General features: G+C 41.7%; 1 protein-coding gene across 2 annotated transcripts in view; it reads left to right on the forward strand.

Annotated features, from left to right (window-relative positions):
* Tnr (tenascin R) overlaps positions 1-21,647 on the forward strand; it is a 75,124-nt gene that overhangs the window by 45,954 nt on the left and 7,523 nt on the right. For both annotated transcript variants that reach the window (XM_052200407.1, XM_052200408.1), the window contains 5 exons: positions 179-322; positions 978-1,108; positions 2,045-2,177; positions 16,704-16,855; positions 18,609-18,705. In XM_052200407.1, the coding sequence (XP_052056367.1) occupies positions 179-322; positions 978-1,108; positions 2,045-2,177; positions 16,704-16,855; positions 18,609-18,705 (657 nt within the window). The remainder of the gene's footprint in view (positions 1-178; positions 323-977; positions 1,109-2,044; positions 2,178-16,703; positions 16,856-18,608; positions 18,706-21,647) is intronic.

Genomic DNA, 21,647 nt, shown 5'->3' on the forward strand with positions numbered 1-21,647 from the left:
AATAATAATAATAATGATGATGATAATAACAATAATAAACATAAAGATAAGAGAGGATCCTTGTATAGAATAATAAGCTGTATCATCTGTAGTTTTTCCAGAAATCTGGGGTACCAAGTCCATGTGGAATGCTTTAGATGTAGTAGGATTTTCCTCATATGTATGTATCTGATTTTAGTTGCTGGAGAGACCATCCTGGTTGATGGAGTCAGTGAAGAATTCCAGCTTGTAGACCTGCTTCCTAGCACCCACTACACTGTCACCATGTATGCCACCAGTGGGCCTCTCATGAGTGGCACTATCACCACCAACTTCTCCACCCGTGAGTACAGATTGCTATATAGCTGGCATGCTTGGAGGATTATGTGAGACCTAATCTCGATGCTTCCTTGTAAAGAAATAGATAATGAACCAAGTTTTGGTGATCTGAGCATGTTTTGGCTGAATATGGTCCCTGTGTCTCTCTGCTAGTGAGCACTTCTGTTTTTATACCCAGGATCTATGTGATAATAGCAGAGCCAGATAAGAAAGTCTGGTATGAAAACTGTATCTGAGCCAGGTGGTGGCGCACGCCTTTAATCCCAGCACCTGGAAGGTAGAGGCAGATGGATTTCTGAGTTCGAGGCCAGCCTGGTCTACAGAGTGAGTTCCAGGACAGCCAGAGCTACACAGAGAAACCCTATCTCCAAAACCCCAACCCCCCCCCCCCCAAAAAAAAACTATATCTGGTGCAAGAAATGCTGAGCAATATGAGAAATCTTGATATGGTAGTGGGGAGCTGCTGCGTGAAATCACGAACAGGAGATCATTAGAACAAACTAAGATACAGGACTGCTTCAAACTCAAGCACAAAGTGGAGTATTGGGTTCAGGGTCCTAGGCAGAAAGACTTGTACTGGAAGATGTCATGCCCAAGCTTAGAGTTCTTCTTGGGGTGCGGGGAGGCAGGGACACCCTAACATTTCCTCTTCTTTGCAGTCCTCGACCCTCCTGACAACCTGACAGCCAGTGAAGTCACCAGGCAAAGTGCACTGATCTCCTGGCAGCCACCCAGAGCTGCGATTGAAAACTACGTCTTGACGTACAAGTCCACCGACGGAAGCCGCAAGGTAAATGTTAGCTGGGAAGGGGGGGGGGGGGCATTTCTTCTATGTGAGGCCGTGTGGAAACTGACCGTGGCAATTGCAGGGCTGTAGAAGGAAGCAAGTCACAGGGTAGAAGGAAGCAAGTCACAGGCAACCAGTGAGGAAAGAGGTTTCAGAGCCTAGACACACAGCCTGCTGTTAAGGAGAGAGCCCAGGTTTTGTGGGCCAGGAAATACTGAAGTTGTGGCTTTGCTGTTGCTCTCCACCCACACTGAGGTAAAGCATCGACCCCCTCTGTGTCAGCACTCTCTGGAGAGTCAATGGTGCGAAGGTGCGGCTTCACCAGGTGGTCCATATCCAGGTGGGAAACACGATGACGGCACCCTATCCTGCGCTCTCTGGGAATAATCTCTCGCCTCCAGGGCCAAGCAAATATGAGCAAGATAATAAACCTCAAAGGTTTTATGCCTCAATAAGCATTATAAAAGCAGCATCTACATAGCCTATGGTAAGGAGATGATAAATTGTGGCTTTATGTCATCAGTCTACACAATCCACTAGGCCCCTAGTTAGCACACCTTCCCTTGCTACGGGATGCTTTTTAAAAGTGAAAGTGGAAGGAAGGACGTCGGATCTAGAGAACAAGTAAAGTGGGTCTGTTTGATGGCAGTAGGACAGCCTAGGATTCTGCTGCCTCGGCTGCTTCTGCTCTACAATAAACCCCATGCAGTCTAAAGCTACTGGTTCAATAATCCTGGTACCTAAATTTATCCCCTGTGCATTTGTGAGATAGGAGCTGGTCTAACCCTCACATGGGAGCTGCCCCCACTCCCCCTGCCTCTTGGCAGTTTCCTCCTTCCTGTGGGATGGAGAGGACAGCACTGCTGACCCAGCTTCCATACTGTCCCATATTGCAAGCTGGCCGTTCCCCCCAGCTCCCTTTATTCTGGCTCTCTGCAGGAACTGATTGTGGATGCTGAGGACACCTGGATCCGGCTGGAGGGCCTGTCAGAGAACACAGACTACACAGTGCTCCTGCAGGCAGCTCAGGAGGCCACAAGGAGCAGCCTCACCTCTACGGTCTTTACCACAGGTGAGGGACTTGGAGTCACGTTGATACCTTCTTCTCCTTACATGACATCTGTCTCCCAGGCACCTCTGCTGAGCCTTGGCCTGGAAAGAACCTATCAAAAATGCCTGGCGTCCTTTTCTCCCTCCCCCATTCCCAAGGCCTTGACAGAAAGTCACCTGCCTCATTCTGTGGTCCATGAGGACCAACCAAGTGCTCCAAGTAGAGAGGTCAAGTTGCTTCTTGTTCCAAATTCCTGCATGTTTTTCTGGAAAAAAAAAAAAAAAAAAAAAAGTCTTCCTTCTCTCTCCCCTTCCCCAGATGCTGTCCTCAGCAACACTTTTAGTAAACGTAGCAGAAGAAACCTTCAGTACTAAAGCCTCAAAAAAGTATTTTTATATGTCCAGTATCTCGCTCAATCTTTTAAAATGACTGATAATACCATTTGAAAGGGCAGGAATAGAAGCTGGCACATAGCTCAGTGACAGAGCATTTGGTTAGTACGTATGAGGTCCCAGGTTCAATCCCCACCCCCATCCCCAAACACACACACACACACACACACACACACACACACACACACACGGAATATGGCTTAATGGAATACTTTTGCCTAATATGTTCAAGGTCCAAGTTTGTTTCCTGGCTCCACAGAAAGAAAAAAATGAGAAGGCTTTTGGAATTCAAAGACTTACATGGCTTTTTAGCAAGTATTGTCCTAAATATAATATTTGCATTATTTAACAGGAATTTCACCCTCATAATAGCATCTGTTCTATAGACTAGTACTTTTTTTTTTAAATAGGCAAGGAAAATAGGGTACAATAGAAATAAGATAACTCATCCAAGATCCTATACCCTTTAAATTAGAAAGTTGAGATTTAATACCAGGTAGTCCCTAGAATCTGAACTGTTAAGAGTCTTTTTTATACCTCCATAGCATCCATCTATAGTTTGTGATTTTTAATTGCCCGCCAGCCCAGTCTGACCCTTTATAGGGATGAGGGTGTGTCCAGCAGTAGGGCTAATAAGAGCATATCCCTCATCCCTAAACACAGGTTTCCTGCATCCTCAGAGTACCATATTAACTGTGTTCTCCTCCATATCCCAGAGCCTTCTCTTCCACCCCAAAAGAAGCAACAGGAAGCGCCACCCCCATACCCTTCTCTCAATATACTTATTCTAGATGACAAAACAAAGAGTTGATTAGACTTCCAAGTCACTGTCGGGCAGTGAACTAGTGAACAAGTCCCTTTCCTCTGTTGCTGTTGTTGTTATGTGTGTTGTTTGTTTTGTTCTTATACTCTTCAATACATTAAAAAGTGTCTTCAGTGAGTTCCTCAGTCAAAAGCAAATTTTTTAACAGGAAAATAAATGAACTGTGACCACACAAGACATGAATCTATGAGATATCCTTACCAAACATAGAGAACACTTGATGTCTCTGCTAAGGCTGACATCCATTTTACTATTTCAAAGATACCTTATTAAGCACTACCTCTTGTTCAAACCCAGCCTTGCATATTCACAGGCTAATTAAAGGATCCTTTAAGAAGCCACCACTTAAAGACTAGTTGGGAGAAGTTTTCTGCTGAATTAAGATTTTTTTCACCATAAGAACACAGCAAACAGATGCACAGAGCTTGCACTTTGCATGTTTATTGGGTTAAAGGAATCATTTTGTCACCAAAGTGAGCTTTTTATTCCTACCCTGCTAATGTCACAGCTGCCAGTAGTAAGTGGTGGGTCAAACATCTGAAGTTTCTGTGTCATCTACAGCTGCAGCCCCTTTCCAGGTCTCACTGGACAGAGAAGTACAGTGGTTTCTGTGACCATCACTGCCTTGTCTTAGACACAGTCAATTGAATGTAGGACTCCAGATCTAGCCAGGGACTTGAGAGGATTAAATCATGTAATAATTAACAACTTAAGTGGAAATCTGGAGAGGAGACTGACTAGCGGCTTGGTTCGTGGGCAGTGCCAGTGACAGTTGGTGTCTATTTGAGTTGGTTTGTTGTTCTTTCATGACTCCAGTTGACACTGGGATCCTTAAACATAGCCAGTGTTAACTCAGGAAAAGGACATAGACAGACGGACAGATGGAGAGACAGAGAAGAAAGAATGAAGGGAGGAGAGAGAGAAAGAGAAAGAGGGGGGAGAGGGAAAGAGAAGTGAGGAGCCCATCATCTATGCAGTGAATATAGCTACCAACTAGCTGTTCTCTCTGTGTAGTGTTTAGGATACCAGCAATGGACTCACTACTCCCCCTGATATGTAGCAAAGGAGTATCCACGTTTGGGAGCTGTTGTGGTTTTAATGGAAAGCTGAAATTTAAGTCACTGATGCATCCCAAACCCTGCTGGCTTTGTTTTGGAGATTTATCAGAGCCCACTGAGACAACTAGTTGCTGAGTGCTGAGTGAAAATTTCTTGGGCAAGAAATAATGCATGCCAGTGTCCCAGGTACAAAGGATGGCACATACAGACATACTAGATGAACTGGAGAATTAAATCTCAGCTTCAGAGCATAGAAATAGAAGTCTCTTGATATTAAAAAACAACAACAAAAAGAAACAAAAACAGAAAAAAACTAAAACTAAAGAATAGTCTTAATACCCTTTTCAGGGTTGCTACAAAGAGGTGCATCTTGCAGAATATGAAGGCAAAATCCCTTTCAGGTTCTGTCTGCCACTGCAGTACAAATCTTTCTGGGTACATCACGCTGGGTTTCAGTGTCTACTTCCTACCCTAGTCCCTGCCCCTCTATCCTTTCCGCCTTTGCCAAGAGGAAAGTTACTGAAAGAATAGAATACAAGGGTGTTTGTTTCCAAATGGTGGGGTTAGGGGTATTAGAAAAAGGAAAACAGCCAAAATGAAAAGCAGAATTTCTTCACCCAATCCAAGACTGAAAGACTGCCTGTATAGACCCCATTAGCATGAGTTAATCCTGCTGAGGAAGTCTGGGGACCTCTGAAAGTCCCATGATAGTACACCAACGCTGAAGGAGTTAATTTCCTTTTGGCTGCTAGGATCCTTTCCAACTTAATTGACAGTATCTGCATTTTCCATATACCTGCATCTTATTCCAAGGATGTGCTGATCCTGTGAGAGTTTTCAGTGCCTTTTCTGATGGACAACAGAGTTTAAAGGTTGGCTTCCATGTGGCCTCCATAACTGACAAACATTCACCCTGTCCTGGGATGACCAAGATAAAGGACTCGCTCAAGCAGATGCTTATATAACAGTCTGGGAAAGAGTTGAGATGCCAATAAATAATAATAATTTTCCTTTTTTCTATTTACTGAACACAGATATTTTTTTCTTACACAGTGTATCCTGATTACAGTTTTCCTTTCCTCTGTTCCTCTCAGTTCCTCCCCAGCATTGGTATAGCTGGCCTAGAAACCTCCTCTGATCAAGATGCCTTTTCCTATGCTCATACTAGATGATACAAGCCCATTCCAATCTTTCCATCATGTTAATAGCTTCCTGTCCTCTTGTCTCTGGTGTTTGCACAAGACTCCGGGGGGAATTATATACAAGTGGTATGGGAGAGAAAAAAATATAGATACATTATTTATAATTTGCTGTCTCCTGAAATTATATCCAAGGTCTACTTGTCTTTTAGAGACATGAATTTAAATGAGGAAACAAATATTCCCCGCAGAGCCACGGGGACTTGGTGAAATGATCTTCGGAGAGGCAGGTTTCATTGTCTCCTTTAATACTATAAAAGGCAAACAAGACTCACACTGAAGTGCCTCCTCAGAGGCAGTAAACACTATAAAAGGGTTGTCTTGACCTTGAGGTTAAATGAAGAGGTAGCTAGAGATGAGTAATGAGATGAGGTTGTGGTTTTGCTTATTTTGTTTATGTACTTTTATTCTTCTTTATTGCCTTTGCCCCCTGCTATCTTCTTTTCAGGTCAGGCTGTTCCATGAAGCTCTCCAAGAAAATTTTGGGTCTCCTCTGACATAAAACTCCATTTTTTCAGGTTTTAAAAATAAATGAAAATTGGCAAATTCTAGACTACAAAGCAGTGGGTAGTGGACTTTTAAAAAGTCGTGTTGCCATGATTTCTGTTCGAAAGGGAAGCCTGGTAATCTGTACCCGCCCCCCCTCCCCCGGGGCATCACGTGCCCCTCCATCCAAGCAGCAGCTGGGGGGATTTCCCACTGCTCTGCCACTTACAAACAGTTTCATGTTTTATTTCCCTGAGGAACAAAAGATGCCTGGCAGGAGAGCAGGAGAGAGAGGGGGGGGAAGGGAGGGAGAGAGAGGAGAGAGAGAGAGAAGTGCACACATGTGCACATGCACATGAAGACAGACAGACAGACAGACAGACAGACAGACAGACAGTCCCAGACACGGACAGAGGAAGGTCTGCCTTCGCCTTTCTCTGAGGCTGGTTTATGGAGAAGGAGGTAGGACACTAATCGTACCATATGAATATCTCATCCGAAGGAAATCAACAGCTACATGTCAGATCAAAGGTTTGGGTTAATCAAACGGTCCCTCTTTATTGTGTGTTCTCAGTATCAGCCTCCAAGGTCCCTCTCCATATTCCCTCAGTTCTTTCCTTTTGCCCAGCTCTTTTTTTCTTTCTTTGACATACAACCATTACAATATGTTAAGCTGGAAGCCTCTTGTTCCTGCCTTTGAAAAACATTCTTATAGGACTATTTGGATTACCCATGATCTAAATGTGTCTAATGTGTTTTGGGTTATATAACTCATTACACATATTTTTTTTTCTGCTTGAGTACTTTTACATTCATCTGTCTTTCACGTCTAATTACTGTGAAATATTACTTGATGTGCCCATCAGTCACCTTTGCGTCTTTACTCTCTAAGACAGGCATCAGGTTGTCTGCAACCTTTCACAGTCCCAAACGATGCTGCATTGTGTGTCTTCAGTGGACATTTGTGGACCAGCGAGACATGCAAAGGTTGTATACCCAAAGAGGAATTGCTAGGTACAGGGTATGTGCTTGTATAGATTAAGTACCTACAGACTGGACACACAGGCATGCTCTTGTTTTCTGGGAGCACACACCATTCCTAACCAATTGACACAGACCAGCCTGGTCCAGCCTCAAAATGTTTAGCAGTCTGATAAGTATAATCGATGTCTCCTTACTTTTGATGAATCATGTTAAGTAACAGTAAGTTTGAATTTCAGCATCTCTCCTGTTTGTCAGACATTTGACTTTTCTTTTTTTGTAAATGACCTGTTCATGTCACTTGCTTATTTTTCCATCAGGGTTCCTGATAGTATTGACCAGCATTGCTTGAACCTCTAACATCCTTAATACGAAGGCTTTTCTTACCAATAGATCCAAAGATTTTCTTCAGTATTCTTCATTTCATTTTGTGATTTATTATCATGATTTATCCATTTCATATATGGCATTCAACTGGGATACCAGGTCATTTTTCTTTATATAGTGAACCAGCTATACCAGCATCATCCACTAAGTAAGCCATCTGTTCATTGATGTATGCTTTCCTGTATATTAAGTTCACACATGCACATAATCTATCTCAGAACTCTGAATTACCTATTTTATACCATGCTCTATTCATCTGGTATTCTTTTTTAAATCAAAGCCAAAACATTTCATGTTTGTATCTAGAGCTAATCTTAACACATTGACACGTGTTAAGACAAACTCCCTTGGCTCCCACTCAAGGTTCATTTAGATATTTGATGGCACTTAATTTTCCATAGGTGTCATATCATCTGAATTATCCCATTTAGGTATGAAGTCCTCTAAATGAAGTTTACATTACAATCACAATGTACTTGTAAGTTAATTTGAGAAGAGCTGACAGCCTTATAATAGCAAGTTATACCTTCTAAAACACATAGACTAGATCTTCATTTATCTAAATAATCTTTATGTTTCTCACAATGTTAAATTTTCCCCACAGCATTCCTGTGCTCTTGTTTGATTTCTGGAGGTTTTATTATTTTTTATTGCTTTGTGACTTGTATCTAATTAAAAAAATATTTTCTAGTTGATTATTGCTAATGCAGAAAAATACAATTGATTTTATATATTGATCCACTATCCAGCAATCCTGCTGACTTTCTTCCTAATTGCAATTATCTATTGTTTCTTTTAATATTTTAGGTAAATATAGAGCTGGGTAGGTAGAGGTAATAAAAGTACTGCTTTCTGTGCATTTATAGAGGACCCACGTTCTAATCCTGAGCACCCTCGCCATTGGTAGGGGGTAGGGCTGTATCCCATCACTAGGGGGTGGAGGGCAGAGAAGGAGTATCTCAGGGCTTTGCCCAGCAGTCTAGCTGAATAGAAGAGTTCTGGGTTCAGCAAATGAGCCTGTCACAAAAGACACTGACTTCTGGTGTCCACATACCCAAGCATGAGCATGAATACACACGCTGTGTATTGTATCATTTATGAATAATGATTTCATTTCTGTACTTCACATTAACTGGAATCTCCAAAGCTATCAGTGACAGCGAGGCTAGCTAACCTTGGCTTGTTCACACTCTTGAAGAGAACACAATTAAAACTTCAGATATTTAATCCCCACTAACTCCTACTCACCGTATCTCTTTAACACTGCAATTGTTTTCTAAAATAGAATATGTAATTGACTGAGCCATATATAAACAAGAATAGTAGTTGCTTAAATCTGTGGTACGAAACACTTAAGTTATAGAATTTTCTTCTATTTCAAGTTAGGAGATTTTGCAATTAATTTTACCAAATGGTAGTTTAATAAGTCATGGTTTTTATGCTCCATGCTTACTGATGGCGTGACTCATATTGGTAACTTTTTAAAATACTCATCTTCATGATCACTATTTGCTATTTTATTACAAAACTTTACTTTACAATTTTACCCCAAATATGAGATTTTAATACACTCAGATTTAGTTAACTCTATTTACACAGTTTATATCTCTGATCATAAAGAAAATTGGCTCATCCATTTTTTTGTTTCTATCTTCATGTTTCATGAACTTTATGAGAAATAAAAAGTTGTCCAACTTTCTGTCTTACTACTGTTTATTTATTTATTTATTTATTTTCTAAGACTGGACCTTGCTATAAAGCCTGACTATCCTGAAGTCACTATATAGTCCTGTCTGTGAGTCTCAAACTCACAGAAATCTACCTGACTCTGCCTCCCAAACACTGGGACTAAAGGCATGTGCCACCACACCTAGCTCCTATTGCCATCCCATGTGCATTATTGCCTTCAAAAAGTCAAAAAGTTAGATTTTTGTCCCGTAGGTGACTGAATTTTTCTATCTGGAGTCTTCTAGAACTCGTGTGTGTGTGTGTGTGTGTGTGTGTGTGCGGTGGGGGAAATCTGTACTTGTGTGCATGCATGTGTACATGCACATATATACATGTTGAGACCAGACAACAACCTCGGTTATCTTCTTTGAATACTCTTGCATCTGATTGAGACAAGAGTTTCTCACTGAGGAGCTCGCTAGTTTGGCTAGAAAGGCTGGTCAATGAGCTCCTGGGACCTGCCTGGCTCTGTCTCTGCCATACGGAAGATTACAGACGTAGGAAGACACGCTTGCTGGGTCCTCATGATCACACGGCAGCACTTTGCCCGCTGAGCTATCTCCTCAGCCCCATATTTGTATTTCTTTTTAATAGATTCACAGTTCATTCTAAGAGGTCATTTATCTCTTTCTCTGTAGTTTGACATTCAGTGATGCTTTTAAATCTGCCATGTTTTATCTGGACATCGTACACACTTGTTTTTATTATTCACTTAAGTGTTTCCTCCTATTTGTAATATTTTTCTCTTCAGGATTTCTATTAACTAGATGGTAGAATGTGTGCATTGTTCTCCAAACCTCTTAGTTTTGTCTCTCTTTACTCTTCCCTCTTAGCTTCTAAAAGATGGTTTCAGTCAGAAACTCCAATTCATTATTCATATTTTACCTGAGTCTAAAAACCTTTATTTATCTTATCTATTGCATTGTTACTTTAAACCCTATTATCTGGCTTTAATATCTCTCCTGGGTTTTAGTTTCTTATTTTTCTCTAGGGGTGTTGATATTTTTCCTTACCTCTGTAAGTCAAGTTAGCATATCTAATCAAGATTCTATTCTAATAAACTGTACTAAGATAACCAATGACTTATCAACTGTGCTCTTTGGTTCAGAGTAGCTTTGTTCCTCGGGGCAATGGTTACTTCATCCTTTAAACCCTTTCTCTCTCGGGGCTGCCAGACTCTCCTTTTGGTAGTGTATGTTGTCAAGAAAGACCAAATGCAAGGCAAAAGGGGCCAGGCAATGAGTTCTCTATGACAGCATGGGAAGGAAGAATAGATTTCAAATCTCTTACCCAGCCTGTGCTATCCATTTAATACTGTTTTGTCTGTTTATTTCAATATGAATAACTCTGGCCTCAATGAGAAAATTGAGAAATTTATTTGATTTTACCTCTTCTGTTTCCTGAAAGACATTGTATAAAACTAATGAGAGTTCATCTTCAAATTCTCAATCTGTTCTCACTAGCAAAGACACCTGAGCCTGGAGAATCTTTTTAGTGTGGGATTTTTAACTACAAAATAAACTTTGGAAAAAATAGTTATTATATTCTATACATTATATGATTTGAGTTTGGCGGACATCTAGGAAATGGTAGTATGCAAGGAATGGTCCCCTTCATTTAGGGCACTGAACTTACTTACTTAGTAGTTGCACTACTAAACAGGGCAGAGATACATGGCCACCCTTTTTTGAAAGTAGTGAGTCTTGTTGAATAGTACTACTATTTACAGTAGATTATAAGAATTGGTTCTCAATCTATGAGTTGCAACCCCATGGGGGGTCACATATCAGATATATACATTACAATTCCTAACAGGCAAAATCACAGTGAGGAAGTAGGAATGAAATAATTTTACGGTTAGGTGCCACCACAACATGATAGACATATTAAAGGGTCAAAGCATTAGGAAGATTGAAAACCATTGCTATAAGATGATCTTATAAATACTACAGAAAGATCTTACATGTCACTAGTCACAGAATTTGATTTGGCCCATTTTAAATTTTGTGATTGCACATGTCTTCAGAGAATCTAATTTTGTGTTCTCTGTTATTATCATAACAGATGGATGCTATCACTCATGTGACACTAAACATCTAATAAATATTGATGGGGCATCTACTTCATGTCAGGCTCTATTCTAAATGCTAAGGATAGTAGTGAGAAACAAGTCAGATGCCTAGCCCTGTGAATTTTAATAATAAAAGATTTCTTGTGCTGGATTACATGATATAATTGAGATAGCTCAACAATAACTGTCTCTCACTGGAGAAGTTGAGACTGTATAAACTTTTTTTTAAGATTTATTGATTTATATGAGTACACTGTTGCTGTTTTCAGACACACCAGAAGAGGGCATCAGATCCCATTACAGATGATTGTGAGCCACCATGTGGTTGCTGGAATTGAACTCAGGACCTCAGGAAGAACAGTCGGTGCTCTTAACTGCTGAGTCATCTCTCCAGCCGTGTATAAAATTTTTACTCAAGGAGTGGAGGCATCGGAAAAACATACCCCTGTCTCCAAAGGGAAATTTTGTTCAAGTAATGCTATGTCTGCAAAAATAGAGCAGGGTATCTACTGGCTTCAGAAGGTCCCTCTACTTACATAGCATGATTCCGTTGCTGTTATCAGATCCATCCAACACAGTGCCCGTTAGTTTGATAAATCTTCAGTTTTACAAATGGATTGTGCTTTTCTATGTGCCTGAAATACTGCCCTCTACCACTACGTGGTGGCTGATCCCTGTCAGTTCCCAAACCAAGAAAGCTTGCTAATCAGCCCTTGTCAAATTCTACTCCATTCCAAAACCCCACTTCTCAGTCCCTCTTCAGCAGCCCCCATATTCACTGCACACCCACTTTGATGCCCTTCTAACCTCCCATGTTGATCGCAGAGCACTGAGAGCTTGAGAACCATGAGCCACCTGAAAGATGTCTTTTCTCCTTCTGTGTATTCCTGTCTCTTAGCCTGGCATTTAGAAATCAAGGGACATTTTCCTATGTCTTTTAAGTGAGTAATAAGACAACGAGCTAGAAAATTTGAAGATTCCCTGAGAAAATTGAAGTGATGGATCAAGCTCATATGGGCTGACTGATAGTTAGGCTCTGTCCACAGCCTCGGGCTCCGCCCCAAAATCTTATCAGTTACTTTGCAAATATGAGTCATTAATTTTAACTACGTTAAAATTAATTTCTGCGGAGAAAAAAACATACTTTATTCTGCATTTACTGAGAAGCCTGCTCTGGCTGTGCTCTGAGGAGCATGCTGATGTCACAGCTTCAGTTCTGATGCGGAGTCCATTAGAGTGGACAGCAGGCAGAGGCTTTCTAGGAACTAGCTATTATGGTGAGTCCATCAGAGTGGACAGCGGGCAGAGGCTCTCTAGAGCTATTAAATATGACCATTTTAAAGACTGTACCCAAGGACACAAAACAAGAGAGGGCTGGGAAGGGACAGAGAAGCCTCTCCCACTCCCCACTGGCACCAAGCCATCTGATTGCCCTTGTGTATCATTGTGAGGATAGCTACTCACCACTCAACAGGCAGCCTTTGATGGCCAATACAAACCAATTTCTGAGCAATTCCTCCGGTGAATGTCCTGGGTCTGCAGATCTCACAATTACATCTAGAAATGTTTAACCATGAATAGATACTTCACTGTACCAATCGCTTGGCTTTGCTTTTCTTCTAACTTGGTAATAATCATAGCTTGTACTTTTTTTAAAAAAAAAAAGGCTACCCTATCCACACGGGCTCCAGTTACTGTATCAGAAGGAAGGAGGGAGGACCTCCTAGGTATGAGCTTAGTCTAAAAAATTATTAGATGATCAGGGTTAAAGGTAGATACCTGACTAGACTAGACTAGACTAGACTCCAGAGAGCTAAGGATGCCTGTGATCAGCCCTGATAATCTTCTAAAACATGAATTCCAGATCAATTGGAATATGAAATTATTTTTCTGATTGTTAGCTGAGCCAAAGACCAATACCATCAAAGCAGTAGGGTGAAATGGCAAAGGCTAGAACACAAGGTTTACCCTCAAGGCCAAATATCCCCTCTCCTCTCCATCCCAACCCCCAAACTGAAAGAAGGAGTGTTCAGGACGTTCTTCTTAGAGACGAAAGAACAAGAATGAGAGAGGGAGAGGGAGAGAAGGAGAATGAGAGAGAGAGAGAGAGAGAGAGAGAGAGAGAGAGAGAGAGAGAGAGAGAGAGAGAGAGAAGAGGGAGACAGGAAGGTGTATGTGTGTGTTTAAGGAAGAGAAGAGAAAAATTAATTCTGTTATCCACCCAGTCATATTGATCTAAGCATGGAGAGCTGGCCAAGAGGCCTCGAGGCACCATCTCATTTACCATTTTCAACTCTTGGCTTCTGAGAAGAGAAAAATGTAAACTACAAACAGCTCTATCTGAATGAAGCTCTTTTGTCAGACACTGAGTCCTGAGCCTGTCTCCCTGCTTGACATCATGATGTGGAAGAACTGGGGTGGAACACAAAAATCTGAAAAATACTAAAGTCTGTAACTTTAGAACCTCAGCAAGCCTTTGCTTTCTCTCATCAGATTAAAGGGACTAGTGTGTTAATCGAGGACTAGTGAGTCTGAGACAAACTTGGGATACTTTCAAGGCTGGAGCAGGATGGAGAGAAGCTTCATGTCGAATCTTCTCCAAGTTCCCAGGGAATGAAAAATCCCAGGTTGCTGCTTCTGATAGTCTGCAAAAGCAAAGTGCTTCTTGATTGCCTTTCCACTAATGCCATAGACTAAATTACGGTAAATTGAATCTATTAACAACCAGATGGCCTTGTAATTTGTCAAGGGTAAGGCAAGTGCACCCAGCAACCATGCATCAACCTCCCACACACTTGGATAGTGCCTCCACCTGCCAGCTAACTATAGGAGCTCAGAAAGCAGGGCATATGGTCCTCCCTCTCCAAGCATCATCTGAGACCTTTATCTCATCCATCTTTGACACTCTGTAGACACTTATCCCTTCAGTTGATCTTATTCTTATCTTGCATCTTTAAAGATGAGTGAATGCCTCTTTTATGACAGCATCTTAGATACTTAAAATTCTTCTTCCCCAGAACAAGTCATCTCAATATATTACATGTGCTTATATTAGGTCTAACTTTAGAAAAACTAAGAATGGATACTCTTCAAGTATCTATAACATACATTTTAGTTGTTATCAATGAAGAAGGAGTTTGTGTAAAATTGCTTATTTCTCTATTCTCAAGGTGGGTTTGGTTTTATGTGTGTATTTGAGTGATGTTACTACAGTGGGTTTTGAGGAAAGATTTTTGTGGGGGAATCCACGGAGTACTGAGAAATGCAGAGTCCTATCTCCCTAAGGAGCTGGGTTGGTTTAATGAAGATCTCCTTCTTTGGGAGAAATGGTATATAAGGCAACAGTGAGCTGGAGGCCAAGAACATCGTATGCTGATGTAGAAAGAAGACCACAAGCAGAGAAAGAGAGGGAAAGGCAAGTGGGCACACTGGTTGCTCCAGATACCAGGATCAAGAATAGCCTAGATGACTAGAAATGTGTTCCCAAAGCAACACAGAGAGGGGACAGAGTCACTCATGCCTGTCCCCTGAAATAAATGGAAACCGTAGGGATAGGCGAGATACAAGCTTTCATGAGGTCTAGGGCACACTGGAAATACAACTCAATAGCTTTTCTAAAGTTACTACAAAAGACACGTTTGATGGGGAAACACTCAATGTGAACATAGAACTTTCTGGGGGTAACTTTAACACTTGAAATATTATATGCTTATGTTAAATACAAAACTCAGTCACTCATTTGATAGATGAAAACCCCTAAGAACATAGATAATAGATTATATTCCTTTTGAAGGGCTGTTTTTTTTTTGAAGATTTGTATTTATTTGTGTTTATGTCTATCTATGTATACAACATGTATGCAGGCGCCCACAAAGACCAGAAGAGGGTGTCAGATCTCCTGGAGTGGTTGTGAGTCATCTGATATGGGTACTGGGTATCAAACTTGGGTCCTCTGAAAGAACAGCAAATGTTCTTAATGTTCTTAAGCACTGAGTCAGCTCTCCATCCCTGGTTGTATTTATTGTTTTAATAGAGTTTACAGTACACTCGACTAAACTCTAAAACCTTGAATACAAGCCACCTGAATTAGCCACTAACAGAATCTTTCTGAGCAGTTTCATTGTCTGTTAAAATAAATCTCAGCTTTGTACTGACCTGCCTCCCTCTCATGTTTCTCACAAGAATGAGATAGAAACAAAAGTACACCTTGTAAAGTATGAGTTTTATAGAAGCATATCACCAGTCCTTGGTGTGAATGTGCTTGAAGTGTATTGTTCCCCCAGACTATTCTGGCAGACTTGAGGCAGCAATCCAGAATATAGAATAAAGAGTTAATCCATCTCTGGGGGAGGCAGCAGGTTGGGGGTAGCATAGGAGTAGGGGCTTACATGACAACTACAAAACTTCAGTAGCTTCTTCCTAGAACAGAGTGCTTTACAGACAACCTGTGATGGGGACTCTCAGGAAAGTTCATGTGTCATCTTTTTTGTGTGACATGCTAATCATTCACTGCCTGGCTTTTCCAAGGGGCTGGGTGTCACATCTGTAGTACATGAGTAATACCACTAAGAGACACTGTAGTAGCTAACACCTACCTCAGTTCTACATGAAACACAGTACTGTATAGTCTGATCATATTCTTCATGGACCCACAAACCCACATTTACAGAGCACTCTAGCCACCACGCCTCACATGGCAGACAAGCTGTGCCTTTAATTTCCCCTCTCAGCAAAGTCCCTCCAGTAGACGGCTCTCAGTCTGCCTGATAAGCACAAAACTTATCTCAGAGCAAAGCGCTTCAGGATTTAAGCTTCTCTTGCAGCTAATTAGGTATTGTTTTACAGATTGGGCTGTTCCTCCTGAAAGATGAGCTGCAATTTACGTCCCCTGCCCTGTCCTTGAATTAAAACTGAACTGTAAAACATGGCCACTTGATTGTTTAGTGCAATCAAGAGATTGCTTTGTACAGGGCCTAGACATTCATCCTGTGGTAATGTCTAGAGAGCTGAGAGCTTGCATGGGCACTCCTTCATGGCTGCCATGTGGCTGGCAAAGGCTTTGTTCTGATACCTTCTTCACTGTCTGAATTCACTTAGAACATCTTACAACTCATGATGAAGTGCTAACCACAGGACTCTGTAAAACCTCTTCTGATACAAGACTTCTTGTGCATAATGGAAAAAAAAATAAGAACCATTTCTAAAAATTACTTTGGGGCTGATGAATTGGCCAGCAGGTAGAAGGTATTTGCTGCCCAGGCTTAGCAATATGACTTCCACCCCCCAGGACCCAATGGTGGAAAGAAACAACTGACTCCCTCAAGTTGTCCTCTGACTCCAAGTGTACACTGTGGTTTGAATGTAGGTATGCAGTACACACATGCACTTAAATATAACATTTTCAATTGCTTTTCTTCTGTAGGGGGCCGGGTGTTCTCTCATCCTCAAGACTGTGCCCAACATTTGATGAATGGAGACACTCTGAGTGGAGTTTACACCATCTTCCTCAATGGGGAGCTAAGTCACAAGTTGCAAGTATACTGTGACATGACCACAGATGGGGGTGGCTGGATCGTAAGTACTTCCTGTAGGCACATGCCTTCAGGCTCCTAGTCTACTTGGCTGGGCACCATCCTTCAATTACAACATCACCATCCTTCAAGATGTTCTCTTCTCTACCCTCTTCATTTGAATCTTTATCTCATCACTGCCTTCAAGGCCCTCATTCAGTAGCCCACTCACAGACAGAAAGAGGAATAACCGTTTCATTCTGTTGCTAGGATAAACACCATGATTGAAAGGAACATAGAGGAGGGAAGTGTTTATTGGTTTAGACTTCAAACATCACTGAGGGTTGTCAGGGCTAGAACTCAGAAACTAAAGCTGTAAGCATGAAGGGATGGTACTGGCTCACTCACTGGTTTATACTCAGCTACTCTTCTTATATAAACCTCCTTAGGGATGGTGCTATACTCAGTGAGCTGAGCTCTCTCACTTCAGTCAAGACAATTCTTCATAGATATGGCCACAAGCCAATCTATGAGAGGCAATTCTTCAACTGAGGTTTCCTTTTCTAAGGTGACTCTGTATTGGATTAAATTAACAATAAAAACTAACCAGGATTCATATGAAAGATGTAATGGCCTAGCCTAAAGAATAGCTGTAAGATGAGGCTGCCTTGCCTTGAGCTCCTTCTGTGAGCTGACCTCACAGAGTGGATGTGAGGTGTGCTGCGGAAAGGAAGGAGTGAGGCACATGGATCCTACTTACCAGGGTCTGTAGCTAAAATCAAGAGGAAAGGAGGAGGCCACTCTACAGAAGCACTTTAGCTTCCCACAGTGAGGCAGTTGGTCGCCTTATCATGGAGAATAACAGATAGTAGATTAGATATGGAGCAGAATGTGGGTGGCCCTCTCATTATAAGAGCTACTTGTGTCTTTATCCTCTTCTAAACCCCTAGTTCTTCCCTAGAACTGCCATAGCCTTCAGGAAGTAGCAGTGGCGGGGAGAGAGATATCCTTACTGATACTACCTCCTAATACAGAGCAGAAGAAATAGAGCAGCCTAGAGGTGCTAGCCACTGGGCACATGAGCAAGTTCCTGAAGCTGGCTCTAAACCAAGCAGCAGGGGTTGAGTAGTGTGAATGGGAACTCAGCCCCACCCACCCTCCTGTGCACACCCCTTTTGAGCTCTGCTCAAGTACAGCACCAGAGCTTTCTTGATGCAAAATGGGAAGGTTTCAAAGAGTTAAATGGTGACTGAGCTCATAATCCTCTTGGGAGACATTTTCTTTTATGTTTCTGACATATTTGTGCCTCCTTCTTAAAGCATAATTGGAAATTGAAGCCAAGGCTGATGTATTGGAGGTTAAATGAAATTAGCACTTAAACAGCTTGGAAAGTGAATGATATGCAATTGCTTTGCCTGCAATAAGATGATGACAGTGAGTAGATGATTTGAAGGTGGTCTCAGTCCTTCGGTGAGAAATGCTTCCTACTACTCTCTGCGGTGCAAAAAGATTAATTTGAGAATCAAGCCCATTTCCCCTGACTATTCGGAGCTTGATATGTATCCTGAATCTTTTCTATATTGCAGGAGTGCAAATTAGTGTCGATATCACACCCCTAGTCTATTTGTCAGATGCATCAGCACTTCAAGAAGAAGGGGTCTGAGCATGCCCTGCAAAATCCACCACAGAAACTCTAAACTTACTTCTGAAATGCTTCTGATACTAGCCAATGCAGAACCCAGACATATTCATTTATTAATTATTAACTCTTGCTTTTTCAGACCATCTCCTCTCTCCTTTACTCTTTCTCTTCACAGGTATTCCAGAGGCGGCAAAATGGCCAAACTGACTTTTTCCGGAAATGGGCAGATTATCGTGTTGGATTTGGGAATCTGGAGGATGAGTTTTGGCTAGGTAACATCCACTTTGTATTTTCCCTGGACAGGTTGCTATGGGTTTCTGTCCATCTCTCTCCTTTCTGTGCCCATCTGGGATTGTCAGAAGTCTGTGTCCATTGAGAAGTTGACAGCTAGTGAATTGCTTTTGTGCCTCTTGCTCTGTTTGGCTCCTCTATTGATCTGTTTTTATCTGACAGTGGTATTTCCCTCTTTGCTCTGTCTCTTTCCATCCTCATTAATAGTCTTTTATGCTGATGGATCTTGACATGAAGCAAGAACAAAAGCAGAAATCTGCCTGGTAGGGAACAGGGCATAGGAGCAGGCTGGCCCCCTCTAGGAAGCTAGGCAACCAGCTAGTCAGCCTGCAGGTCAAGAGAGAAATGAGACTCTGCTGGGTTCCTGGGAGAGTGTTATTATCTGACTTGGGAGAGAAAGGGGAGGAATGAGAGTGGCATTAGAGGTGATTTCCTAGAGGTCTGACACAGCAGGGAGTTTAGATGGAGGTTTCGGTGGATATAGGAAAATAAACACACCAAAGTCAGACTGATGGTGCTGATGTTAGATCATAAAGCAATCAGTGTGTGAATGCCTGTGTTTCTCTGTAAGATTTTCCTAATGGTTGATAAAGGGAGGCAGAGGGGCAAACAAATAAATGATGACGTAAGATGCTTGCAGGCTGGCCCACCCCTGCCACATTCATGTGCAAGCTTCGTCATTTTCCCTTGGATGACAAAGTAACAGCCTTCCACTTGGGAGCCCTGCCCCCAAGACCACCCCATTGTCTACATGGCCACTAGAAGGATCACCCTCATATCCTGGATCTGAGTAAAGGGTAACCCCACTTGGGAAAGCCTGGCAATGACTCCATCACTGCCTGGTAAAAGCCAGGCTCCTTACCAGGCTCCCTTCTCTCCTTCTGCATCCTTCTCTCTACCACCAATCCCCTTACTGCCCTGCATCCCACTTCCAGGGCCATCCATCTTCAAACCTACACGAGGACTGACATTTCTTCTGCAATAAACACTCCTTCAGCCAATTGTTCCCTCCTCCCTACACTTTGGTTTACCTTATATCCAAAGGCCCAGTTAAGAACCTCTTCCGCCATCGAAGGCATACAGACTCTTTTTTTTCATCATTTGCCTGTGGGGTAATTGGTCATGTTCTCTGATATGGCCTGAATCACGGCATCTATTTTACTTTATCTGTCTAGTCTCTATTGTATGTTTCTTGGGAGCTAGACTCTCATAATTCATCTTTAAATATCACTACCTAAGACTTTCTATATCAATCAGTGATAAAAATTTATTGAATACATATTACCTAACCAAGACTATGTTTGCCAATATAGGAAATAAAAAAAAAATGTATGTTAAGAGCCATATAAACACATTGGGAGGAAATTCAAACAAACAGCCAAATGTTATTCAATTTGAAACATTTTCAAATATCTTGAGAGTCTGTAATACCTATGAATCAATGTAGACATGAGTAGTCAAGACTCACATCTACAAAAACCCAAGCCACTGTGTACCAAATTCATAGTTTCTGTCATTTTTTGTGAAACATGTGAACCATCTGGTACTTAAATGTTCTATATATCACTTCCTATTTAATTAAATATATGTTTTCAAGAAGCTTTATCCATTATCAAAATGGAAAGCAAGTTGCTGTGTGCCATAGATAAAAAGACGCCTCAAAGGTAAAAGTATCATTTTAAAATGAAAACTGAAAAGAACGCAATATTAATATGATTAAATGACAGTTACTTCCAGGAGCACCAAGGCTGCTGCTGCTGCTGCTGCTGCTGCTGCTGCTGCTGCTGCTGCTGCTCTTGAGAGTAAAGATCAGAGCATGCTCTGTGTTCAACCAGTCGTGAAATGGTAGAATAAAACCGAGATGGGAGTTAAGATTAGGGTCAGAGTTTCAGATTCACTTTCATCTTTTAAGAAAAACTGAACTAGAATGGGGACATCCCTATTTGTTCCAGGTTATTTAGTGCCTTGTTCCCTTGTGTCCCATACCACTAGAGATGCCCTTTCACTCTGGTAAATAACCCAGTCTAACTGATGAACTTCTGACAAAAGGAAGAGAGCTAAGACACTGAAAGATCAGGACAAGGGAGCAAAGAGGGAACAGAGAGTTAAGAGCAAGCACCAGGAATCCTTCTAACACATGCAAACTTAGAACAGGAAGGAAACTTCTCCCAGCAGACAGACAGAACAAGTCAGAGACAGAAGAAAAGGTGTTCAGTGGGGCTGACCCAGAAGCACGTTATAGAACTCAAAGGTGGAAAGTGAAATCATGATGTAAGGAAAAGAGTTAGTGGGTGTGTTGGTTATTTTCCCCACTACTACAACAAAGTAAGCAGCAAAAGCAACTTGAAAGAAGGGTGGGGTTATTTTGGCTACTGGTGGGAGGATCCAGGCATGGCAGCATAAACAGAAGGCAGTCAGTCAGATTGCATCAGGAATAGAAGGCAGAGAGAGATTAATGCTGGACCTCAGCCCCCTTTCTCCTTTTAAGTCAGTCCAGGATCCCACTCTAAGTGATTGTCCAGCCTGCATTCAGGGTGGATCATACCACCACAGTTAGTCTAATCTAGACAATCTCTCACTGACAGATCCAGAGACTTATGTTCAAAGATGCTTCTCAATCCAGTCAAGGTGACAATGAAGACCAACCACTATACGAGGGTTTGTTAACAGAGGCAAGACCTGAGACTATATAGTTAGGCAGCAATTCCCTATGGCCTACGTAACCCTGCAACCCACAGCTTATACTCTAAATTGGATTATCTAGAATCAGATCCTAAAATGGGGGTTCTCATTCAAGTTATGTCCTGGGGTAAATTCTTAGAATTGAAAGATCCAGGAGAGGTCCAGGAAACTCCTAATACCGAGTGTTAATGGAAAACTACCTTTAGACTGAATCCAAGAGATACTCTGGAACATGAATTGC

This window comes from Apodemus sylvaticus, chromosome 12 (assembly GCF_947179515.1).
Source record: "Apodemus sylvaticus chromosome 12, mApoSyl1.1, whole genome shotgun sequence".
Classification (NCBI taxonomy): Eukaryota; Metazoa; Chordata; class Mammalia; order Rodentia; family Muridae; genus Apodemus; species Apodemus sylvaticus.